The sequence below is a fragment of the Radiomyces spectabilis genome (genome assembly GCF_025331425.1).
Source record: "Radiomyces spectabilis strain NRRL 2753 chromosome Unknown BYT42scaffold_1, whole genome shotgun sequence".
In the NCBI taxonomy this organism is placed as follows: Eukaryota; Fungi; Mucoromycota; class Mucoromycetes; order Mucorales; family Radiomycetaceae; genus Radiomyces; species Radiomyces spectabilis.
The window spans coordinates 1454533-1472090 of NW_026251926.1; the positions used below are offsets into that span (position 1 = coordinate 1454533).

Below are 17558 nucleotides of genomic sequence, written 5' to 3' on the forward strand. Positions count from 1 at the left end.
AACCGGGTCACTCCACAACTCCGAATATCAAAAATGTTTAGCAAATCAAGTACACATATGGACCATGTGCGTCCGTTTTGGTTCACAGCAACCACCCAACCCAAAGCGGAAGCGCTCACTCTTACCACCGTCCTCACTCTTGATGAGTGGGATCAGCTCAAGCGTTTGACAGAGATATGGCAGGGTACGTGACAGTTCCAAAGGATCTTTTATTTTTCGAAAGAGGAAGACAAATTGGCTGGAACTCAACCTCATTGAACAGGTCCCATTTCTGCTACGTTGCAACTGGTATCTGACAATGGTCTTCAATCGGGAACGGTACTTCAACAGTTGGCTCGCATTCGTCGTGAGTACGATGCCAGCCCTTCATTACAGCAATACGTGGATCTCCATCTGGTGATACGGCCGGACGCCCGACACGAAGAATTTCCAATCTTTAGTACCGGCGGAATGCAAGAAGCACGTAACCTTGCACGACTGTTCAGTCGATCCAAATATTTTGTGGCCATGCCAGTCACCACGTTGTGGACGACCAATTTGACCAATGCCGTGGAAGAATACAAGGATATTTTGGATGAAGGAGACGTGCTAGTGGTCCCGACTTTTGCGTTTCCGAGAAGACACAATGGGATGATAGAAACGTCTTGGCCAAAGGAGAGAGAAGGCATCATTGAATGGGTGCGTGCCGGTCGTATGGGCATGCTTGATTATCATTGGCCCATGAACCGCGGACCTTCTTCGTGGCCCGAGTGGCAGGAAGCTGAGGAAGCCTACTTGGTGACAGAATACGATTTCCATTATAACCCCGTTTACATCGCAACTCGCGACGATCATCCTTGGTAAGAGAAAAAAAAAAGGTGAATCAAGTATATAAATTGCGGTTCACACGCTCAATCTCGGTCAACCGGTTCTAGGTGTGAGGAACGATTTGAAGATCAATTGTCCGCTTGTGTCTACTCTATGTTCCTGGCCGGCTCCGACTTGTTTGTGTTACATGACAATTTCATTGTGCGCACAGGACAAGAGCCCGAAGATAAATTGACGGAGACCGAGGTAATTGATTCAAAAAAGTCTTGATCACGGAAGTGGACCTGCATAGAAAGAAAGACGCGAAAATTTTAATTGCAGTTATGCTCTTACTGACGGTGAATTTCTTCTTCCTTGTAGCGCGCAATGCAAGTGGCTTTCTACAAGAACTTCCGTATTGAACAGTGTGTATTTTACGCACGGCAGTTTGACCAGAACGGATTGTTCGATACAGAAATAGCCAGCCATGTGAAACAAGAGTGTGCGAAAGCACTGGGCAGTCTGCAGAAGGAAAAAATGATTGGAAAACCGCATCAGCATTAACGACATACTACAGATCATTTCTTAGCATTTTTAGATATAAAACACCATAAATTACTCATGCAATTACAAATAGAGAAACAAAAAACTCTTCTGTTGGTAAGCAGACGGAAAGCAATTTCAACCGTCATTTCAAAAACCTAAAACTCGGTTAAATGCACCAATTGTCCACCCGTGTTTCAGACTTCCCATGGGCTGGGGGGACGTGCTTTTTTATTTCTTTTTCTCTTGGGAAGGGGCGTTTTGAAACTACCCCACTTTTCAATTTGTTCCTTTCTCTTGTTTCCACTGTTTGACTCTTTGCTCCTGCCTTGATATTTTTTTGTTACACCCTCATGGCATCCTCAGCGGCATCACAGACGTTATTGCAACGTTTTATTAATTCTCCCACCGGTCCCAAGACCATTCATTTTTGGGCACCCGCTATGAAATGGGTATGTACCCTACTGACTCCATTGCCAATGCATAGATGAACCCTAACCACCATTTATCTTTTCAGGGATTGGTGTTTGCAGGAATAGGTGACTTTACTCGTCCGGCTGATAAATTGAGCTTACCACAGAATGTCTGTAAGTCTTCTCTGCCATTCCTCTTGTTACACGAACAGTGGGAGTCAGCACTTTTTTTCTAAAAATCTTGCTGTAGCACTCATGATGACAGGCGCGATATGGAGTCGTTGGTCGATGGTCATCATTCCCAAGAATTGGTCGCTACTTGCTGTTAATGCGTTTTTGGCCGCCACGGGTGCTACGCAAGTTGTACGAATATTAAAGTAAGGAAGGAGGCATATAAAAACCCAGAGTGAACGGGGACGGAAAATTGACCTTCAATGCGCGTTTTAGGTACCAGCAAACTGAAGAGTATCGGCAAAAACAAGCTTCTGACCAGGCCGTATAACCACTTCCCTGTCAAAATGTTCCTGTCGAGTTGTATGACTGTGTCTACGGCCCTTCCATTTTCGAATCATCCTTCCCGCCCGACCACCATCCACGTTTCCTCTTTTTCATGCTTTCTCTGACCGTGATCGTTGTCTGAAGGATGGCTTTCTGCTCGAGATCCTCAATCTTCGTTATTAGCAGCTATATCCTACTTCTCGCGCTTTTATGATCCTCGTACCTCCATATTCCACTTGATCGATTAATCACTTTTGTTTTGTTTCCGGACTCTATACATAAACTGCGTACATCGTATCAGACAGAGCAGACTTGGTTGTGATTGTAGCCGTAGTATGCTCGATAATAATGCCATGGTGAGAGCTAAGCACATCAACTGTGTGTAGACCCTCAACAGCGAATCAGTCTGCATGTCAGGTGCACAAAATTTAACAGTGTCATGTGCTTCAGATCACTTTTCAAAGGCAAGTGCAAGGCAATAAGTTTTCGCGCACAAGGTTCGTAGTTGAATCATTTTTTACCGGCTGACTGTGAATGACGAAAAGATAAACGAGGCATATCCACATTGAATTTCCTGCTGATTTACAATAGTGCAACCGTTTCCTACGGAGGATGAAGATGCTGAAGTCATTTCTCAATAAACAAGCCATATATAGTCGATCTTGGCCATGCACAGGCCCCGATGACTTGTTTTCTCCTATTACTTAGAATTATGTATATAACCCTTTTTTTTCTCTTCCCTATTCATCATCTATTGTTTTATAACTCTTTTTTATTTATTTATTTCGCTGTACGTTTTTTTTTCCTCTCTTTTCCGCATATACTCCAAAGTTTGCGTTCAATGTCCACTTCTCCGTCTGTGCCTGTTCAACAATGGACTGCTCCTAAAGTATCTCAAAAGACCAAAGACATTACTCTTGGCTTTGTTATAGGCGGTCTCGCTGCTTGCGGAGCCGTAACATTTACTAATCCCTGGGAGGTATTGTACGCTTAGCACGAGAACACGACGGCTGTAGCTACGCATCAGTCCTTTTCCTGTTTCATACTTTGGATCCTCGTCACTAAATGTAACGCATGCTTACTGCAGGTAGTCAAAACACGATTGCAGCTTCAGGGAGAATTGGTGCGAGCGGGAGCTCTATCGGAAGCCGCCCGACCTTACCATAACAGTTTCCAAGCCTTGAAACTGGTGTTTCAGCACGAAGGTTTGAGAGGCATCCAACGAGGTTTAGGCGTCGCTTATGTGTATCAGATATGCTTGAATGGAAGCCGGTTGGGATTATACGAACCGATACGATCCACCGTCGTCAATACATTCGCACTAAAAAGAGATCATTCACTGTTGGCAGCTGGTGTGTTTGCTGGAGCATCAGGGGGCATAGTGGGAGCCGTTATAGGTTCTCCACTGTATTTGATCAAGACAAGAAGACAGTCTTTCTCGCCCATCTTCCGTCAAATCGGTCATCAACATAAGATGGGATCGTCGTTCTCGACATTGTTGCAGATATACCGATCGGAGGGGTTCAAAGGTATCTATCGAGGAGCGGACGCAGCCATGGCGCGCGCCGGGCTTGGTTCCGCCGTGCAAATGCCAAGTTATATGATCGGCAAAGATATTCTGATCCAGAAATTCGGATGCCCCGATACCATCAAAACCCATCTCGGTACTTCCATGTTCACCGGGTTACTAGTATGTATTGCTATGAATCCTTTCGATGTCATCTCGACGCGAATGTACAACCAGGGAGTGGATCCAAAAACCGGACGAGGACTTTTATACAGCAGCCCCGTGGACTGTTTCTTTAAAATGATTCGTACAGAAGGTATAAGGGGACTGTATAAAGGATTCTTGGCTCATTTCCTCCGTATTGGGTAAGTAGCAAAGCGCAAAAACCGGATGGTAGCTTGGTGATTGGAATGCTAATTTATTATAAAACTTTGTCAATAGACCACATACAACGCTCATGTTTGTCTTTATGGAACAGTTAACAACCATGGGAAAAGCACTGTGTAGAAATCTCTCAGAAACGTAGCGAAAATTTAGGTTTTGAAAACGTTGAATCTTGAAAAGTTTTCAGATTACCTGTCAAAGCTTGCATCTTCAATCTTTGGGATTCCCTATTTTGACCACGTGGCTTTGGCCCACAGTGATTCATCCCTGTCATTAATTCATTAATCATTGCACTTTCTTTATCTCCTGTCCTTTCCACCTCTTCTTGATAGATACCATGGATATTACCTAGAAATATTCAAAAAAAAATTAGGTTGACAATCCGATTTGGCTAGCTTTTGTTTTATATCTGCAAAAGCGATTTTCGATTTTTTTTTTTTCCGTTTCCGCCCCCTTTTTCTTCGGTATCCACTCTTTCGTTCCGCGCCGTGCATCGCTGTCATGTCTATTGAACCTGAAGTTCCATATGAAATTACGGACGACTATGAAGATGACTGGCGTGATTCCACTATTCTCATGGACAGTCAGTCTGGAAGCGATGCCAATAATGCGCGCTCGACCGTCTATGAGACCATGCCTGATCGTATTCCGGACGATCACTGGGTGCTTCCTTCCACGAACTCTTTAAGCGATATTCTCGGGACGCGACGCCAACGTTTGGAAGAAATTCGATTCAGTACCGGAACGTACATTGAATACAATCAACCAAAACATCAAGTGGACATTTGGGGTGATCGAGTCGCGGTTGAAAAAGCCAAGAAGCATCTGGATTTTCTCGCATCGCAAGCCGCGCTCAACCATCCTGTGAAGACAAAGACCAGAAAGTGGAGCAAACCTGAGCGAGAGTTGACCGAGCGCGAAAGACAAAAAGCAGAGCGTCGTCTGGCCAGATTGGCCGAAGAGAAGAGCTACCAGGGCCAACCTCCTACGCCTCAACCCTTCACTGCGATGTTTGCTCTGCCGGATCAGTCGGTGCCAATTCCCAAGCTTCTTGGTGAGAAGGATTCCTATTTGAACAGCCTTCGCTCTCAATGCAAATGCTACATGTGGTTCGATCCTCAGCTGTACGCGATCAAAATCGTTGGTCAAGAGGAGCAAAATGTAATTCAAGCTACCGCTCGCATCCGGAATTGGTATCTCAAGTGCGCGCGACGTCCTGCCTCTCGCACCCTTCGTCTGTTGAATCAACCCTCCAACAACGTAGACATCAAGTTTGGCAAATTACCACCGAAATTCGTCACCTACAAGTTTACCAAAGAACAGCAGGAACGATTCATGCTCGACAATCAATGTCTTATGGAACCTGTGAGCAAGGGCGTTGTCGACACGATAAGAGAGCGATGCGGTGATTTGATTGATTTGGAAGACAGCAAGGATCAGCCTGCCAAACCGATCACGACGCTTTCACCCCGTGCGCAAACGCTGAATGAACGGAACTTGAAATCCATTCAGGATGCTTTGGAAGTCGGTCTCGAGAGCCTTCGTCTGTTTGATTGGGAGATCCGCATGAAGATTCGCTACGGACAGATTTGTCTGGTCGACTATCCGAAGAAGAGCAGTGACCACTTCTTTACTATTGAGGAACTGTCCGACAAGTACTTTCCCAAACCACAGTTCCGCTCGGTGCTTGCACCTTGCATCGGCAAAACACGCACGCAGATGAAGCCTCTTTTCGAATACCTTACAACTCACTGTGAAGAATTTGCTGATTCACCTCGCACATCATACTCCATCAATGCCATGCAACAGCCGACCTTCTCACTTCGACCAATGCGTGGCGAATCCGTCCCTCCACCTGGGGAACCGTGGAAAACACTGTTGACGGCTCGTTTCCGATCCGACGGTCAAATTGGTTTATGGAACTGCTTAACGCAATGTCAAGATTTGGTATCGATCAGCTGCGCTGAACTGGAAGGCAATTATTCATGGGAAGCCAAATTGGAATACGGTCGACGCTTACCTTCCGAATCGAATACCCCTCACGGTCGTTTCGCGGAACAGCTACGTAAAGGACCTGAAAATCGACTTATCCTTGTCAAAGTCCCGGATTATGAGCCCTTGTTGGTTACACAGAAGACCAAGTGGGTGTATGGATGGGGCGAATATATCGTGGAAGTGGGTTGTGATGAATTATGGGATCTGACTCGTGTTGAACATAACAAGGCCGGGCTGCCTCTGGATCTCGGTCAAACGGAGCCGCATCGTACGTTCTACAAAGTTTCCATTTACAAAGAAGCTTGGCGTGATCGATTTGCTGAAAATCTTGGACTAAATATCGGCGAAGCTCCCCGATGGACCCCCATTGATTTTCTGGCTGCAGAAAATGAGGATGTTTCTGTCTTTATGCAAATGGCGAATACCTTTGGAAATATCTTGACCCAAGAGGTCCCACTTTATTGGAATACGAAGGATCAATCTCTTGTTTGAATTTTGCTACAGTAGTCCACATATTCCCCACACATCTTTTTTTTGCACGGTAGAGTTGTTCTCCCCCACAACCAACGATGAATAAAAAAAATTAATGCATTTAGCTTCGCGGAAGTTTAATTCAACCACGATCTTCATCCGCTGTGCAAAATATCATATCTGGTTTTAGATCATGGCGATGAAAGCACAAGTCAAATAAAACATGAGTCGATACGTACATCAACCGTCTATGGAAGGGAGATCCATATCAATATTCATGCTTCTTGTCACATGTTTAGCTTGTATTTTGTTGCAAAAGGGGGACGCAGAAATGTCACATCCAAAATTCTCCGCTCGTCGTCAGATCGCTGTCACAGTGGGACAGTGATGTGTGTGACAACGGAAAAACACTTGCCGTCATTTTTTTTTTTTAATTTAGCTTCACTGCGGACATTTCCTTTATGTTATAAAAGTAGTTTGCTTTATCAGTCATCTTGTTTCTGACATAGTTTTAAAAAAAAACCATCGTTTCATCATCTCATCATGGCCCCGCTTGAAGTTATTGGCGCAGGATTTGGCCGTACAGGCACCAACAGTTTGCGTGAAGCATTAAACATCTTGGGGTAGGTACCGATACCTAGGTCACACTCTGTAGCTTATGCTTCAGCGGTTCTAACTGGAATCCTTAAACAGTTACAGTACACACCATATGGTGTGTTTTATGCAAAACCCTACTCTTGATGCTTCCATCTTCAAGAATGCGTATCTGAATAGGGATCAGCCCGTTGACTGGGATCGTGCTTATGATGGTTTTACAGCCGCGGTAGACTGGCCAACTTGTGCTTTCTACAAGGAGCTGATGGTCAAGTACCCCGATGCAAAGATCTTGCTGACCGAACGAGACGCTGACAGCTGGTATAAATCTGTCAAAAACACAATTTATCAACGTGCTCGCGAATCTATGGAGAATCACGATTACCCACCGAATCTCGCCCAAATGGGAGATATGGCGCGCACCGTTGTGCTGGATGGTGCTTTCAATGACCCTGAACTCTTTGCCAATGAAGAAGAAATGAAACGTCGTTTCCTAGAACATAACGCAGAGGTCAAACGTACCGTTCCCGCCGATCGATTACTGGTGATCCAGCTGGGTGAAGGCTGGAACCGACTTTGCGAGTTTTTAGGTAAACCAGTGCCCAATGTGCCTTATCCAAACACCAATTCTACCGAGAACTTCCACGACTTGGTCACCTCCATGCAGAAAAAAGAAATAGCTGTCAGCCATTAAATTTCCAGGGAAATGACTCTTTTTTCTTTCATACCTGTTTACAAGCTTCATACTCCCCTTCTCACCCTCCCCACGATACTATGACCCTTGCAATAAAATACTGAGAGTATTTTCATGTACCTTGGTTTCCTTTGACATCTCACCAATGACCTACTTCTGCTGTTTTCCATTGGACATCGGAGTATAAAAGTAAAAAGAACATTACATCACTTGAACAGCGCCTCATTAAGCGGGGTCGAAAAAATTATGGTTGGTGTTCTCGAAGCAGGCAAAAGTTCATCCTTCACATTTAGCCATTCCTCAGTTGTCGCATTGAATACATCATATATTAAATTACTATGGCAAGATCCTCCTATGGAATTGTTATACTTCTAGTTGCTTCTGGTGGTTCTTGCTCAAGGCAGACTGCAAGCGCTTTCAACTTATTTTGTAGGTCTTTCAAGCAACATTATCTGTGGATTGACTTCGCATACAGATGAGAATCATCTGCAAATTTGCGGAATAGGTGATATTAGGCACAAGTTAATCTAGACAAGTTACATGACATTTTGGAAGCATCGTTGACCGAGTGCAGCAGCTTATCGGTCCATCATTCTTCCCACGCTGAGAACAGATCCCAGATCGTTGTATCTGAAAAAATTCAATGATCAAGCAAACCTGCTATAGCCAACAAATACCAAAGCGGATAAATTCTGCTGTTTTGGCCGATCTTTTTATTAGGGTCAGCTGCACCAGGTTCACACGTCGGTAGAACCCGAAGCGGGCTGATTATGAACCACTGTTTTACAAGCATCCTAAAGTTCGTACGACCTATTTCATATGAGCAAGCATTGCGCCATAAGACGTTTTAGGTGCAACCACCAAAATGGAAGAGCTGTATGCCAGTATGAACTGGTCTGTCTCTGCTGTATATGTCACGAAACAACTTGTACTGACGGCAGGATGATTAATAGAGAGCAAGCTTAACGGCATGGAAACCCAGATTCGTGAGTTGTAGAATTGCCCGGATTTCTGCAAGAGTCACGATATCTTTGTATTGGTTACTCGGTTTATACGTCGAAAGCATTTAGCCCGAAACTGAGTTGTTTTAATAGTTTCTCCGGTACAACATGGAGAAAACAGGTAATCTGATAAATCAGTGAATATGCATATGCATTTTTTAAAAGGTCACGCTAGAGTCGAGAACCAAATCAATAGCCTGCCCGAGAGAGGAATGTTTTACCTTTGCAGGTCTCGAAAACATTTTCCCCAAGAGAGATGCTTGGATTCTTCATGCAGGATTGTGCAATTTTTTGTTTTCTCCTGGCGATTCACTGCGGATATTTGCTTTTTGTGCTCGCTTTTTAATCATGCTATGGCAACTACTGAAATAACAGACACGAGAATTGTACAGGTACCTGAAGAAGAAACAGCTTACTTTATGCCAGACTAGTTGCGATCACTGAAGCAGCTCCCTTCCACCTGTTTGGTTTTTTTCATTTTGCAAAGCGAGAAAAATGCCGAAAAACCGGGCCTTCAAATCAGTGCATGAGGGTCGGAAGTTGCTTTTCCCAAATCGTGACTTGAAATGCTTATTTTATTTGCTGCCGGAAATCTTTTATTTTTGTAAGGCACATTGTCCATTGGACGCTTTGCTTTCTTGTTTAACAATATACCACTTTTTTTCCCAAGTATATACCATGGCACCGCTTGAAGTGATTGGAGCAGGCTTTGGCCGTACAGGTACCCAGAGCTTGAAAGAAGCATTAAATACATTAGGGTACGTTCGTTGACGAGGTGGATGATGCTTTGACACGGTGTTCTGAATAGTTTTTACTACAGATATAATACAATGCATATGACATCGTTTATAGCCGACCCTACGCTGGATCCTACTATTTTTAAGGATGCCTATATGGATAAAGACAAGCCTGTTGATTGGGATCAAGCTTATAAAGGCTTTACGGCCGCCGTGGACTGGCCAACTTGCCTTTTCTACAAAGAACTGATGGCCAAGTACCCAAATGCCAAGTTTATTCTTACCATGCGAGACGCTGATAGCTGGTATAAATCGATCAAAAACACCATCCACCCACGAGTCCGTGACGTCCTTGCGGGTGGCGACCATCCTGAACATCTGGTTCGCATGGTGGATATGGTAGCCACGGTGGAACTGGATGGGGCGCACAGGGACCCGGCGTTATTTGCGAACGAGGACGAAATGAAGCGTCGTTTTATGAAGCATAACGAAGAAGTCCAACGAACGATTCCGGCCGAGCGTTTGTTGATATTACAACTGGGGGAAGGGTGGGATCGCTTGTGTCGATTTTTGAATAAGCCAGTTCCCAAGGTGCCTTATCCAAGTAGCAATTCAACCGAGAAATTCAATGCGTCAACTGAGCGATTTTTGTCTCAAGCAGCTGCAAGCAGCAGTGCCTAATTTTAGTGTTCAATGGACGCCATCCCTATACGCTGTACAATTTTCATGTGACTGAAAAATAAATCAAGCTGATTCATGCATGCAGCTTTTGAGTTATACAGTGACAGTAGTCTCACTCGATTCAATGACCAATCCCAAATGTCTGAACTAATGAAAAAAGACTGATTTTCAGTTATTCTCGTTGACTGTAGCACAACGGGAGAAGCCGACGTTGGAAAGGTCATACAGCTGAAACACTAAAAAGTACTGAAAAGCCCAAAAACGCAGTGCACTGATTTCCGTTGCAACGCTATTTTGAGATGGAAAATAAACAAGTCTACAAAGTCTGTATACTTTGCCTTCCCACTATACATATTGCACAGTACCAGCAAATTGGGAATCTGACCTGTAGTGGTGTAACAGCAAAAAACTACTTCATTCATCGGTTTTCTTGTCTGCCATCTACCTTTATTGGTTGAAAATTTGCATTGGTCAAGACAATGCTAGATATCAGTATTTGAAGAAAAACAAACTGTATTTGTTGATGTTGATATAAAAGGGTTAACCGCACATCTTTTGTTATTCAATGTTTGATTCTGTTCTCGATGAGCGTACTGTAGGTGTATGATTCAACTGGATTTTATCATATCCGATTATATCAAAAACATCTTTGATCAAAGAGGAATTTCTGAATCAGCTCATCCAATTTTTTGTTGTCGTCCTTGGAAGCTTATTTGTTAGTCATTCTGATTCGTGCGGAGTTGAAAAGATTTTTCAGATAACAATTTGCTTTTTTTTTGTTCGCGCTTTTTGGGATTTTCCATTTTGCAGGCTCGTTTGACATGTCCACCAAACTCCTTATTGCTTCAAAGGCAACGCCTTTCCCTTACGGTAATACTAAACTTAATAGCTGTTTATTATGTAACGTTGGTAATAACTGGTCATAAATTTTAGGCGCTATTGCTGTTGCCGCCCAAGTCAATGCAGTTAAAGCCAATGCTGTTACTGTTGAATTTCGTGACGCTAAAACCCTCGAAGCGGACGGCGCTGCAAAGGCTGTTGCTCTTATCAAATATGAAGGGTACGTGTTTTGTTCTTTCTTTTACAATGCGGCAGTTGTAATGACTCGTTCCTACAGCAATAACTACGACAATGTGAATGCCATTGCTCGTCTTCTCGGTCGGTTGCATCCCGAAGCCGCCATTTACAATCCCAAGGATCCGATCTCTTCCACTTTGGTACGTAAAATATACTCATACATGTCATGCGCATCCTATTTAAACGACTTATTCTCGAAATAGATCGACCAATGGCTCGATTTTGCCGAATCCAAGTTGGCTACTGCCGATTTCAAGTCGCTCGATGGTGCTTTCAAGACTCTTAACAAGTATCTCACCCTCCGCTCGTACTTGGTTGGCTACCATGCCTCCATTGCTGATTTCGTCGTTTGGGGTACATTAAGAGGTAATAAAGGAAAAGGGAGCGGCTGGTGAGTTGTGTTCAGGATAATTTATGCGACATCACTACGTAGCATCTCCTGTCTTTGCTCGCATTATCAAGACCAAGAAAGAATCTCTTGGTAACTACCTCGTCCGTTGGTACGACTATATCTCCTCTCTTGAGGCCGCTCAATATGCTTTGAACAGCTTGCAAAAATTGACCAAGGCTGCTCAGGTAAGTTGGTTCAGCAAAGCTTGAAGATAATAATGACTCACATCGTATCAATGTTGTTATGGTTCTAGGCCAAGACCAGCGATCAGGGTAAATTCGAGATTGGTCTTACTGAGGCCGAGATGGGCAAGGTTTGCACCCGTTTCCCTCCTGAGCCCAGTGGTTACCTTCACATCGGTCACGCCAAGGCTGCTCTCATGAACCAGTACTTTGCGCAGACCTACAAGGGTAAATTGATCATTCGTTTCGATGACACCAACCCCAGCAAAGAAAAGACCGAATTTGAGGACTCTATCAAGGAAGATTTGGCTTTGATCGGCGTCGATTCTTCGGTGGTTACTCACACCTCGGATTACTTTGATCAAATGTATGACTATGCTCTTAAGATGATCAAGGAAGGCAAGGCCTACGTCGATGACACCGATCAGGCTACCATGCGTGACGAACGTATGAAGGGTCTCCCCTCCAAGTGCCGTGATTTGTCCGTCGAGGAAAATTTGCGTCGTTTCGAAGAAATGAAGAACGGTACTGAATTTGTAAGCATTATGTCTACTTCTGTCCCTGTTATATGGGAAAACCGTGTCTCATTGTCCCTTATTTTCTTGCTTCTTTTTCTATAGGGTCAGACCTGTTGTTTGCGTGCCAAGATCAAGCACGACGATCTTAACGGTACTCTTCGTGATCCTGTTATCTACCGTTGCAACTTGACTCCTCATCATTATACTGGCGACAAGTGGAAGATTTATCCTACCTATGACTTTGCATGCCCTATTGTCGATAGCATTGAAGGTGTTTCTCACGCTTTGCGTACCAATGAATACCGCGATCGCAATGTTCAGTACTACTGGATGTTGGAAGCCCTGGGTCTTCGTAAGCCTGTCATCTGGGATTTCAGCCGTATGAACTTTGTCTACACTCTCTTGTCCAAGCGCAAGTTGCAGTGGTTTGTTAACGAAGGTCACGTCACTGGATGGGATGATCCTCGTTTCCCTACCGTCCGCGGTATCCGCCGTCGTGGTTTGACGATTGAAGCCTTGAAGCAGTACATCTTGATGCAAGGCGCTTCTCAAAACACTTTGCTTCTCGAATGGGACAAGTTGTGGGCCATCAACAGAAAGGTCATTGATCCCATCGCCCCTCGCCACACTGCTGTTTTGAAGGACAACATGGTCCACGTCAACATTCAAGGTGCTCCTGCCACTCCCGAAGTCAAGGAAGTTCCCAAGCATAAGAAAAACTTGGACATCGGCCAAAAGAAGACCACTTACTCCAACCATATTGTGTTCGACCAAGAGGATGCCGTGTCCTTGGAAGTCGGTGAGGAGGTAAAGCATCCATTATTATTTTTTTGCCTCACGTCAATGTAGCTCTAATCTTTACTCATGACGACGTCAATAGATCACTCTCATGGATTGGGGTAACGCATTTGTGCGCAAGGTTGAGAAGGACGAGGCCGGCAAAGCTACCAGCGTTGACTTGGAATTGCATTTGGAAGGTGATTTCAAGAAGACCAAGAAGAAGATCTCGTGGTTGTCTTATGGTGATGAGGTTGCCGATGTTGTCTTGCTTGACTATGACTACTTGATTACCAAGAAGAAGGTTGAGGAAGGTGATGATGTCAAGGACCTTGTTACCCCTGTCAGTGAATTCAAGGTGTCTGCTGTGGCTGATGCCAACGTGAAGGACCTCAAGAAGGGTGATATCATTCAATTTGAGCGCAAGGGTTATTATATTCTCGACGCTCCCGCCACCGATGCAGCCCCCGCCCACTTCATTCACATTCCCGATGGCAAGGCTACCTCCACTGCCTCCAAGGCTGATGATAAGAAGCCTGCCGCTAAGAAATAGATATAAAAGAAAGCAACAAAGAGCATAGACCAAACCAACCTGTCTGCATAACTGCTGTTGCAAGAAAAAATAAAAATCTTGTAACGTTTACTCGTATTTTAGTTTTTCTTTTTGATAGTTATGGGGCTTGTTAGTTAGCTTGAACGATGATACACACAGTACAACTTTGACTTATAATGCGTGTTTGGCACTGAATGAAAGATTTTCTATAAATAGAAATTTGCCATTTGTGCGAACCGGAGTCGATGAGGTGACGGTGGTCCGGAGATCGGATCCCGGATACCGGACTCTAAAATTTACGAGCGACACGATGTGGTCCCATATTAACCAGCTGTGAATCGGATGCCATTGAACCTTCTTCTACAAATCACTTCATCATGGGTAAGTAACACTTTGTCAAGAAGTTTATTTTCTTATTAGCAAATATGGATAAGAAGGATGGGAGGAGAGGAAGTGTGGATGGATGGATCCTCCCTTTTTTATTTCGTATCGATGAGCCAGTGGATGGGGTTTGGTGTTCAAAACGACGATGGAAAAGAAGCAGCAAGATAATAGCACATGGACCATGGACGAAAATCAGCTCAGAGACAAGCCTCATTATCCCTCACTTTGCTTCGATCTTTTGGAACCACTTGAATTGCGACAGAAAGCGTGACCTGTTGTTGTACTGTCGAGACACGACGTCTGTTGCTGATGACTTTTTTTGCTGCCATCACTTGGCAAGTCCCGCAAGATGCTTGCTCGGTGCTGTACATCGGCTCCCCCACCCCAACTGGCTCCATCGACTTCTTTTGTGATACTTCCCTCCCTTAATTTTTTTTTTGGCTCATTTGTGAAGCAGTGCTGGGGAGTATACAACGAAAGCATAGAAACCAAATGACTTATAATTCTTTCATTTTGCAGGCAAGGGACAACCTAGAGGTTTGAATGCCGCTCGTAAGTTGCGCATCCACCGTCGTGAGCAACGCTGGGCTGACAAGCAATACAAGAAGAGAGCTCTTGGTACTGCTTTCCGCTCCTCTCCTTTTGCCGGTGCTTCCCACGCCAAGGGTATCGTCCTTGAAAAGATGTAAGTGTGACCCCGTTTATAATGCGGCTGCTGCAACTGCTGTCTGGCTTTAACTGAACAGTCCCACTAAAACTCCATCAATTTATGCAGTGGTGTCGAAGCCAAGCAGCCTAACTCTGCCATTCGTAAGTGTGTCCGTGTCCAGTTGATCAAGAACGGCAAGAAGATCACTGCTTTCGTCCCCAACGATGGTTGTTTGAACTTTGTTGACGAAAACGACGAAGTCCTCATTGCCGGTTTCGGTCGTAAGGGTCGTGCCGTTGGTGATATTCCTGGTGTCCGTTTCAAGATCGTCAAGGTCGCTGGTGTCTCTCTTCTTGCTTTGTACAAGGAGAAGAAGGAGAAGCCCAGATCTTAAATGCACCAACTGCAAATGTTTCTCCATTTTCTATACATTGGAGTTTGCATGAGTACAATAAAATATCGCTGATCTACACAAAATAATGTTTTACGATTTTGATATTGATGGAATGGAGAGCAGAGAGCTTCATCAGTGATAGAGATATTTGGGATATAATAGATCTATAGGAAGAAAAAAAAAACAATAAAAAAAAAATATATGTAATAAGATCAGAAGAAAAGGCATGTGCAGAGAAAAAGGAATGACCGCATATGATGTACAAAGTTAATTAGAAGAATGACTTTTTGAACAAAGTGAAAGAAGGGGGGGGAAAAAGATGAAATTGGTCCACCTTCCTTGAAATGGTAAAGAGATAACAATGAGTACAAATGATTTTCACAGCATACAATGAAAGAAAACGAAAACCAGTGATATGCAAAAGCGAATACCATGAACTGGGGGTTCGTTCAAGAAGAAGATAATTCGGGTATGGTAGGATCCTTGGCCACCACCGCGGTGGTTTGATTTTCGTCTTGAAGCAGCATTTGCTTTTCCACTTCAAGGCAGGCTATCACGAAATAGGACCATGAGAATTTCACTGTCAAAGAATACTGCTGCTTTTGTCTACTTACTATTAATGAGATGTTTGCCATATGTATATTTCTTCAATCCAGGAAGATGAGGCTTGATTTTGGACACCAGAAGCTCTCTTTGTTCGCCATCCACAACGTCGAGCATTTTTTGAACCACATAATTTGCATACTATGAGCATGAATAAGAGATGGTGAGTATTCCACATCCGTCATTGTTGCTTGTTTGATGGCATACCTGATCTTTCATCATAGACATGAGGGAATAGGTTCTAGTATAATACATGATGCGTTAAGCGACGTTCTTTTTTCTCCCTTGAGATGACTGACAGGATAAAAATAATATTTACCCATCAGTACGAATCTGAAGCACTTCATCGATCAAGGCTTGACGATCGTTTTTACATCCAAAAGCAACACATTTTTCCACGACATTGCTGGCGAATTTATGCTTGCTGAGTGGTAGACACTGGCCGCGCACTTTGCTAATAATCAACTCGCGGTCTTTTGGTTTTCCGTGTTCGAGAATATGCTGAATGACATAGTTGCCGTACTGATCTTGAATCAGCTGCGCCGAGCAATGATGAAGCTCATCCAATAAATGATTCTATGAGGCACGTCAATTATCATTGCTCATTCCATATACACACGGATATTCCACTTACGGTTTGTTTATCGGAGCAGTGCTCGAACATGCGCTGAATGACACGACAGCCGTACGGATGTGTGGCAAGCGTGTAGACTTGACCCTTGAATGTGTCAATGATAAATTGGATGTGCTGCGGCGGGACACGCTCAATGGCCTTTTGAACGACGTGGTTACCGTTCTGATCTTTGACACATTTCAAGACGTTGCCTTCAAGTTCTCGAATCAAGGCAGCTTGTTGATCGATGAGAACGTGTTCAAGAGCCTGCAAGACGTACGGGTAGGTCAGTGAAATGAAAATAAATCTTGGGTTTGAACGCACAATTTTTTCTTACCTTTTGAACCACGCGACAGCCGTACATTTGCAAGGACAACGACAGAACATGACCTTCCATGTGCTTGGCGAGAATGGTTTTCTGGGCTTGATTTCCGTGTTCAAAAAATTTTTGGATAACGTAGTTACCAAACACGTCTGTCATTAGTTGCAGGCAGTTGGGCAGAATCTCTTCAAATACGAGCTGCTTCTCATCGCTGGTGGCCGTCTCCAACTTTTGTTGAATGAATCGCGAACCATGCTGATCACCACTAAACTCAACAATATGATATACAATATCCTAAGTCATATAGAGATGTATTATCAGCACCTCGGGCATCTTTCTTTGTTTCACTCGGGAGAGATTATTTTACCTTGATTTCGTATTTTCGGCTCTTGTTATTTCTGAATTCTTCCAATAACGGGCTTCGAATCATGTGAAGAGTGTCTGGAGGCGGGGAGCTGAGCATTTCACGCCTCGGTAAGACACCTGCAGGCCGTGCACGAGTGACAGGGTAAACATTATTGGGATAAGGATTGTTGACAGCAGCAGCCGGTGGCCAATGATGTTTCACTTGTTGCTGGCGTAACATCTGTTCACGTAGAAGAAGGATCTGTTCCTGTTGCAGCAGGATCTGACGTTGGCGTGACTGGAGTTGACGCAAAAGACGATCATTCACACGATTGGAAGCATATTCATTGGTAGGTAGATTGCGTGAACTGGCCTGAGACGAGGCATAGTCATTCCATGACGTTTCTGCATTGTCCATCGTGGCAGCGCGAGACTGAAACGAACTT

General features: G+C 44.1%; 10 protein-coding genes across 10 annotated transcripts; 8 read left to right on the forward strand and 2 right to left on the reverse strand.

Moving 5' to 3' along the window:
- Positions 1–6: 6 nt before the first annotated feature.
- BYT42DRAFT_488413 (uncharacterized protein) lies at positions 7–1350 on the forward strand (the record flags this gene model as incomplete). The annotated part of the gene is made up of 5 exons (XM_051563872.1): positions 7–188; positions 263–278; positions 331–839; positions 915–1053; positions 1168–1350. Coding segments are annotated over 5 exons (1029 nt in total), but the record flags the coding sequence as incomplete, so codon positions are not given.
- Positions 1351–1682: 332 nt separating this feature from the next.
- Positions 1683–2244, forward strand: BYT42DRAFT_609561 (mitochondrial pyruvate carrier; the record flags this gene model as incomplete). Its single annotated transcript, XM_051571278.1, has 4 exons — positions 1683–1781; positions 1847–1916; positions 1993–2119; positions 2190–2244. 4 exons carry the CDS (start codon positions 1683–1685, stop codon positions 2242–2244), a joined length of 351 nt encoding a protein of 116 aa, XP_051428327.1.
- Positions 2245–3081: 837 nt separating this feature from the next.
- BYT42DRAFT_541999 (mitochondrial carrier domain-containing protein) lies at positions 3082–4273 on the forward strand (the record flags this gene model as incomplete). The annotated part of the gene is made up of 3 exons (XM_051565588.1): positions 3082–3219; positions 3328–4112; positions 4189–4273. The coding sequence occupies 3 exons, from the start codon at positions 3082–3084 to the stop codon at positions 4271–4273; spliced, it is 1008 nt and encodes a 335-aa protein (XP_051428328.1).
- A 359-nt stretch (positions 4274–4632) lies between these two features.
- On the forward strand, positions 4633–6618 carry BYT42DRAFT_542000 (uncharacterized protein; the record flags this gene model as incomplete). Its single annotated transcript, XM_051565589.1, has 1 exon — positions 4633–6618. One exon carries the CDS (start codon positions 4633–4635, stop codon positions 6616–6618), a length of 1986 nt encoding a protein of 661 aa, XP_051428329.1.
- A 345-nt stretch (positions 6619–6963) lies between these two features.
- BYT42DRAFT_552262 (uncharacterized protein) lies at positions 6964–7910 on the forward strand. The gene has a single exon (XM_051566358.1). It carries the CDS (start codon positions 7307–7309, stop codon positions 7883–7885), a length of 579 nt encoding a protein of 192 aa, XP_051428330.1. The 5' UTR covers positions 6964–7306; the 3' UTR covers positions 7886–7910.
- A 1570-nt stretch (positions 7911–9480) lies between these two features.
- Positions 9481–10408, forward strand: BYT42DRAFT_552269 (P-loop containing nucleoside triphosphate hydrolase protein). The gene is made up of 2 exons (XM_051566359.1): positions 9481–9644; positions 9707–10408. Exons 1-2 carry the CDS (start codon positions 9565–9567, stop codon positions 10302–10304), a joined length of 678 nt encoding a protein of 225 aa, XP_051428331.1. The 5' UTR covers positions 9481–9564; the 3' UTR covers positions 10305–10408.
- Positions 10409–10935, reverse strand: BYT42DRAFT_552270 (uncharacterized protein). The gene has a single exon (XM_051566360.1). It carries the CDS (start codon positions 10724–10726, stop codon positions 10541–10543), a length of 186 nt encoding a protein of 61 aa, XP_051428332.1. The 5' UTR covers positions 10727–10935; the 3' UTR covers positions 10409–10540.
- A 168-nt stretch (positions 10936–11103) lies between these two features.
- Positions 11104–13898, forward strand: BYT42DRAFT_525067 (tRNA synthetases class I, catalytic domain-containing protein). Its single transcript, XM_051565326.1, has 8 exons — positions 11104–11174; positions 11238–11364; positions 11422–11521; positions 11585–11747; positions 11815–11957; positions 12026–12490; positions 12575–13279; positions 13353–13898. The coding sequence occupies exons 1-8, from the start codon at positions 11126–11128 to the stop codon at positions 13800–13802; spliced, it is 2202 nt and encodes a 733-aa protein (XP_051428333.1). The 5' UTR covers positions 11104–11125; the 3' UTR covers positions 13803–13898.
- Positions 13899–14179: 281 nt separating this feature from the next.
- On the forward strand, positions 14180–15229 carry BYT42DRAFT_542004 (40S ribosomal protein S23; the record flags this gene model as incomplete). The annotated part of the gene is made up of 3 exons (XM_051565590.1): positions 14180–14183; positions 14706–14871; positions 14962–15229. 3 exons carry the CDS (start codon positions 14180–14182, stop codon positions 15227–15229), a joined length of 438 nt encoding a protein of 145 aa, XP_051428334.1.
- Positions 15230–15835: 606 nt separating this feature from the next.
- Positions 15836–17197, reverse strand: BYT42DRAFT_487446 (Pumilio1 in complex with Cyclinb reverse Rna; the record flags this gene model as incomplete). Its single annotated transcript, XM_051563801.1, has 6 exons — positions 15836–15973; positions 16040–16073; positions 16152–16408; positions 16467–16712; positions 16783–17061; positions 17135–17197. 6 exons carry the CDS (start codon positions 17195–17197, stop codon positions 15836–15838), a joined length of 1017 nt encoding a protein of 338 aa, XP_051428335.1.
- Between the last annotated feature and the right edge of the window lie 361 nt (positions 17198–17558).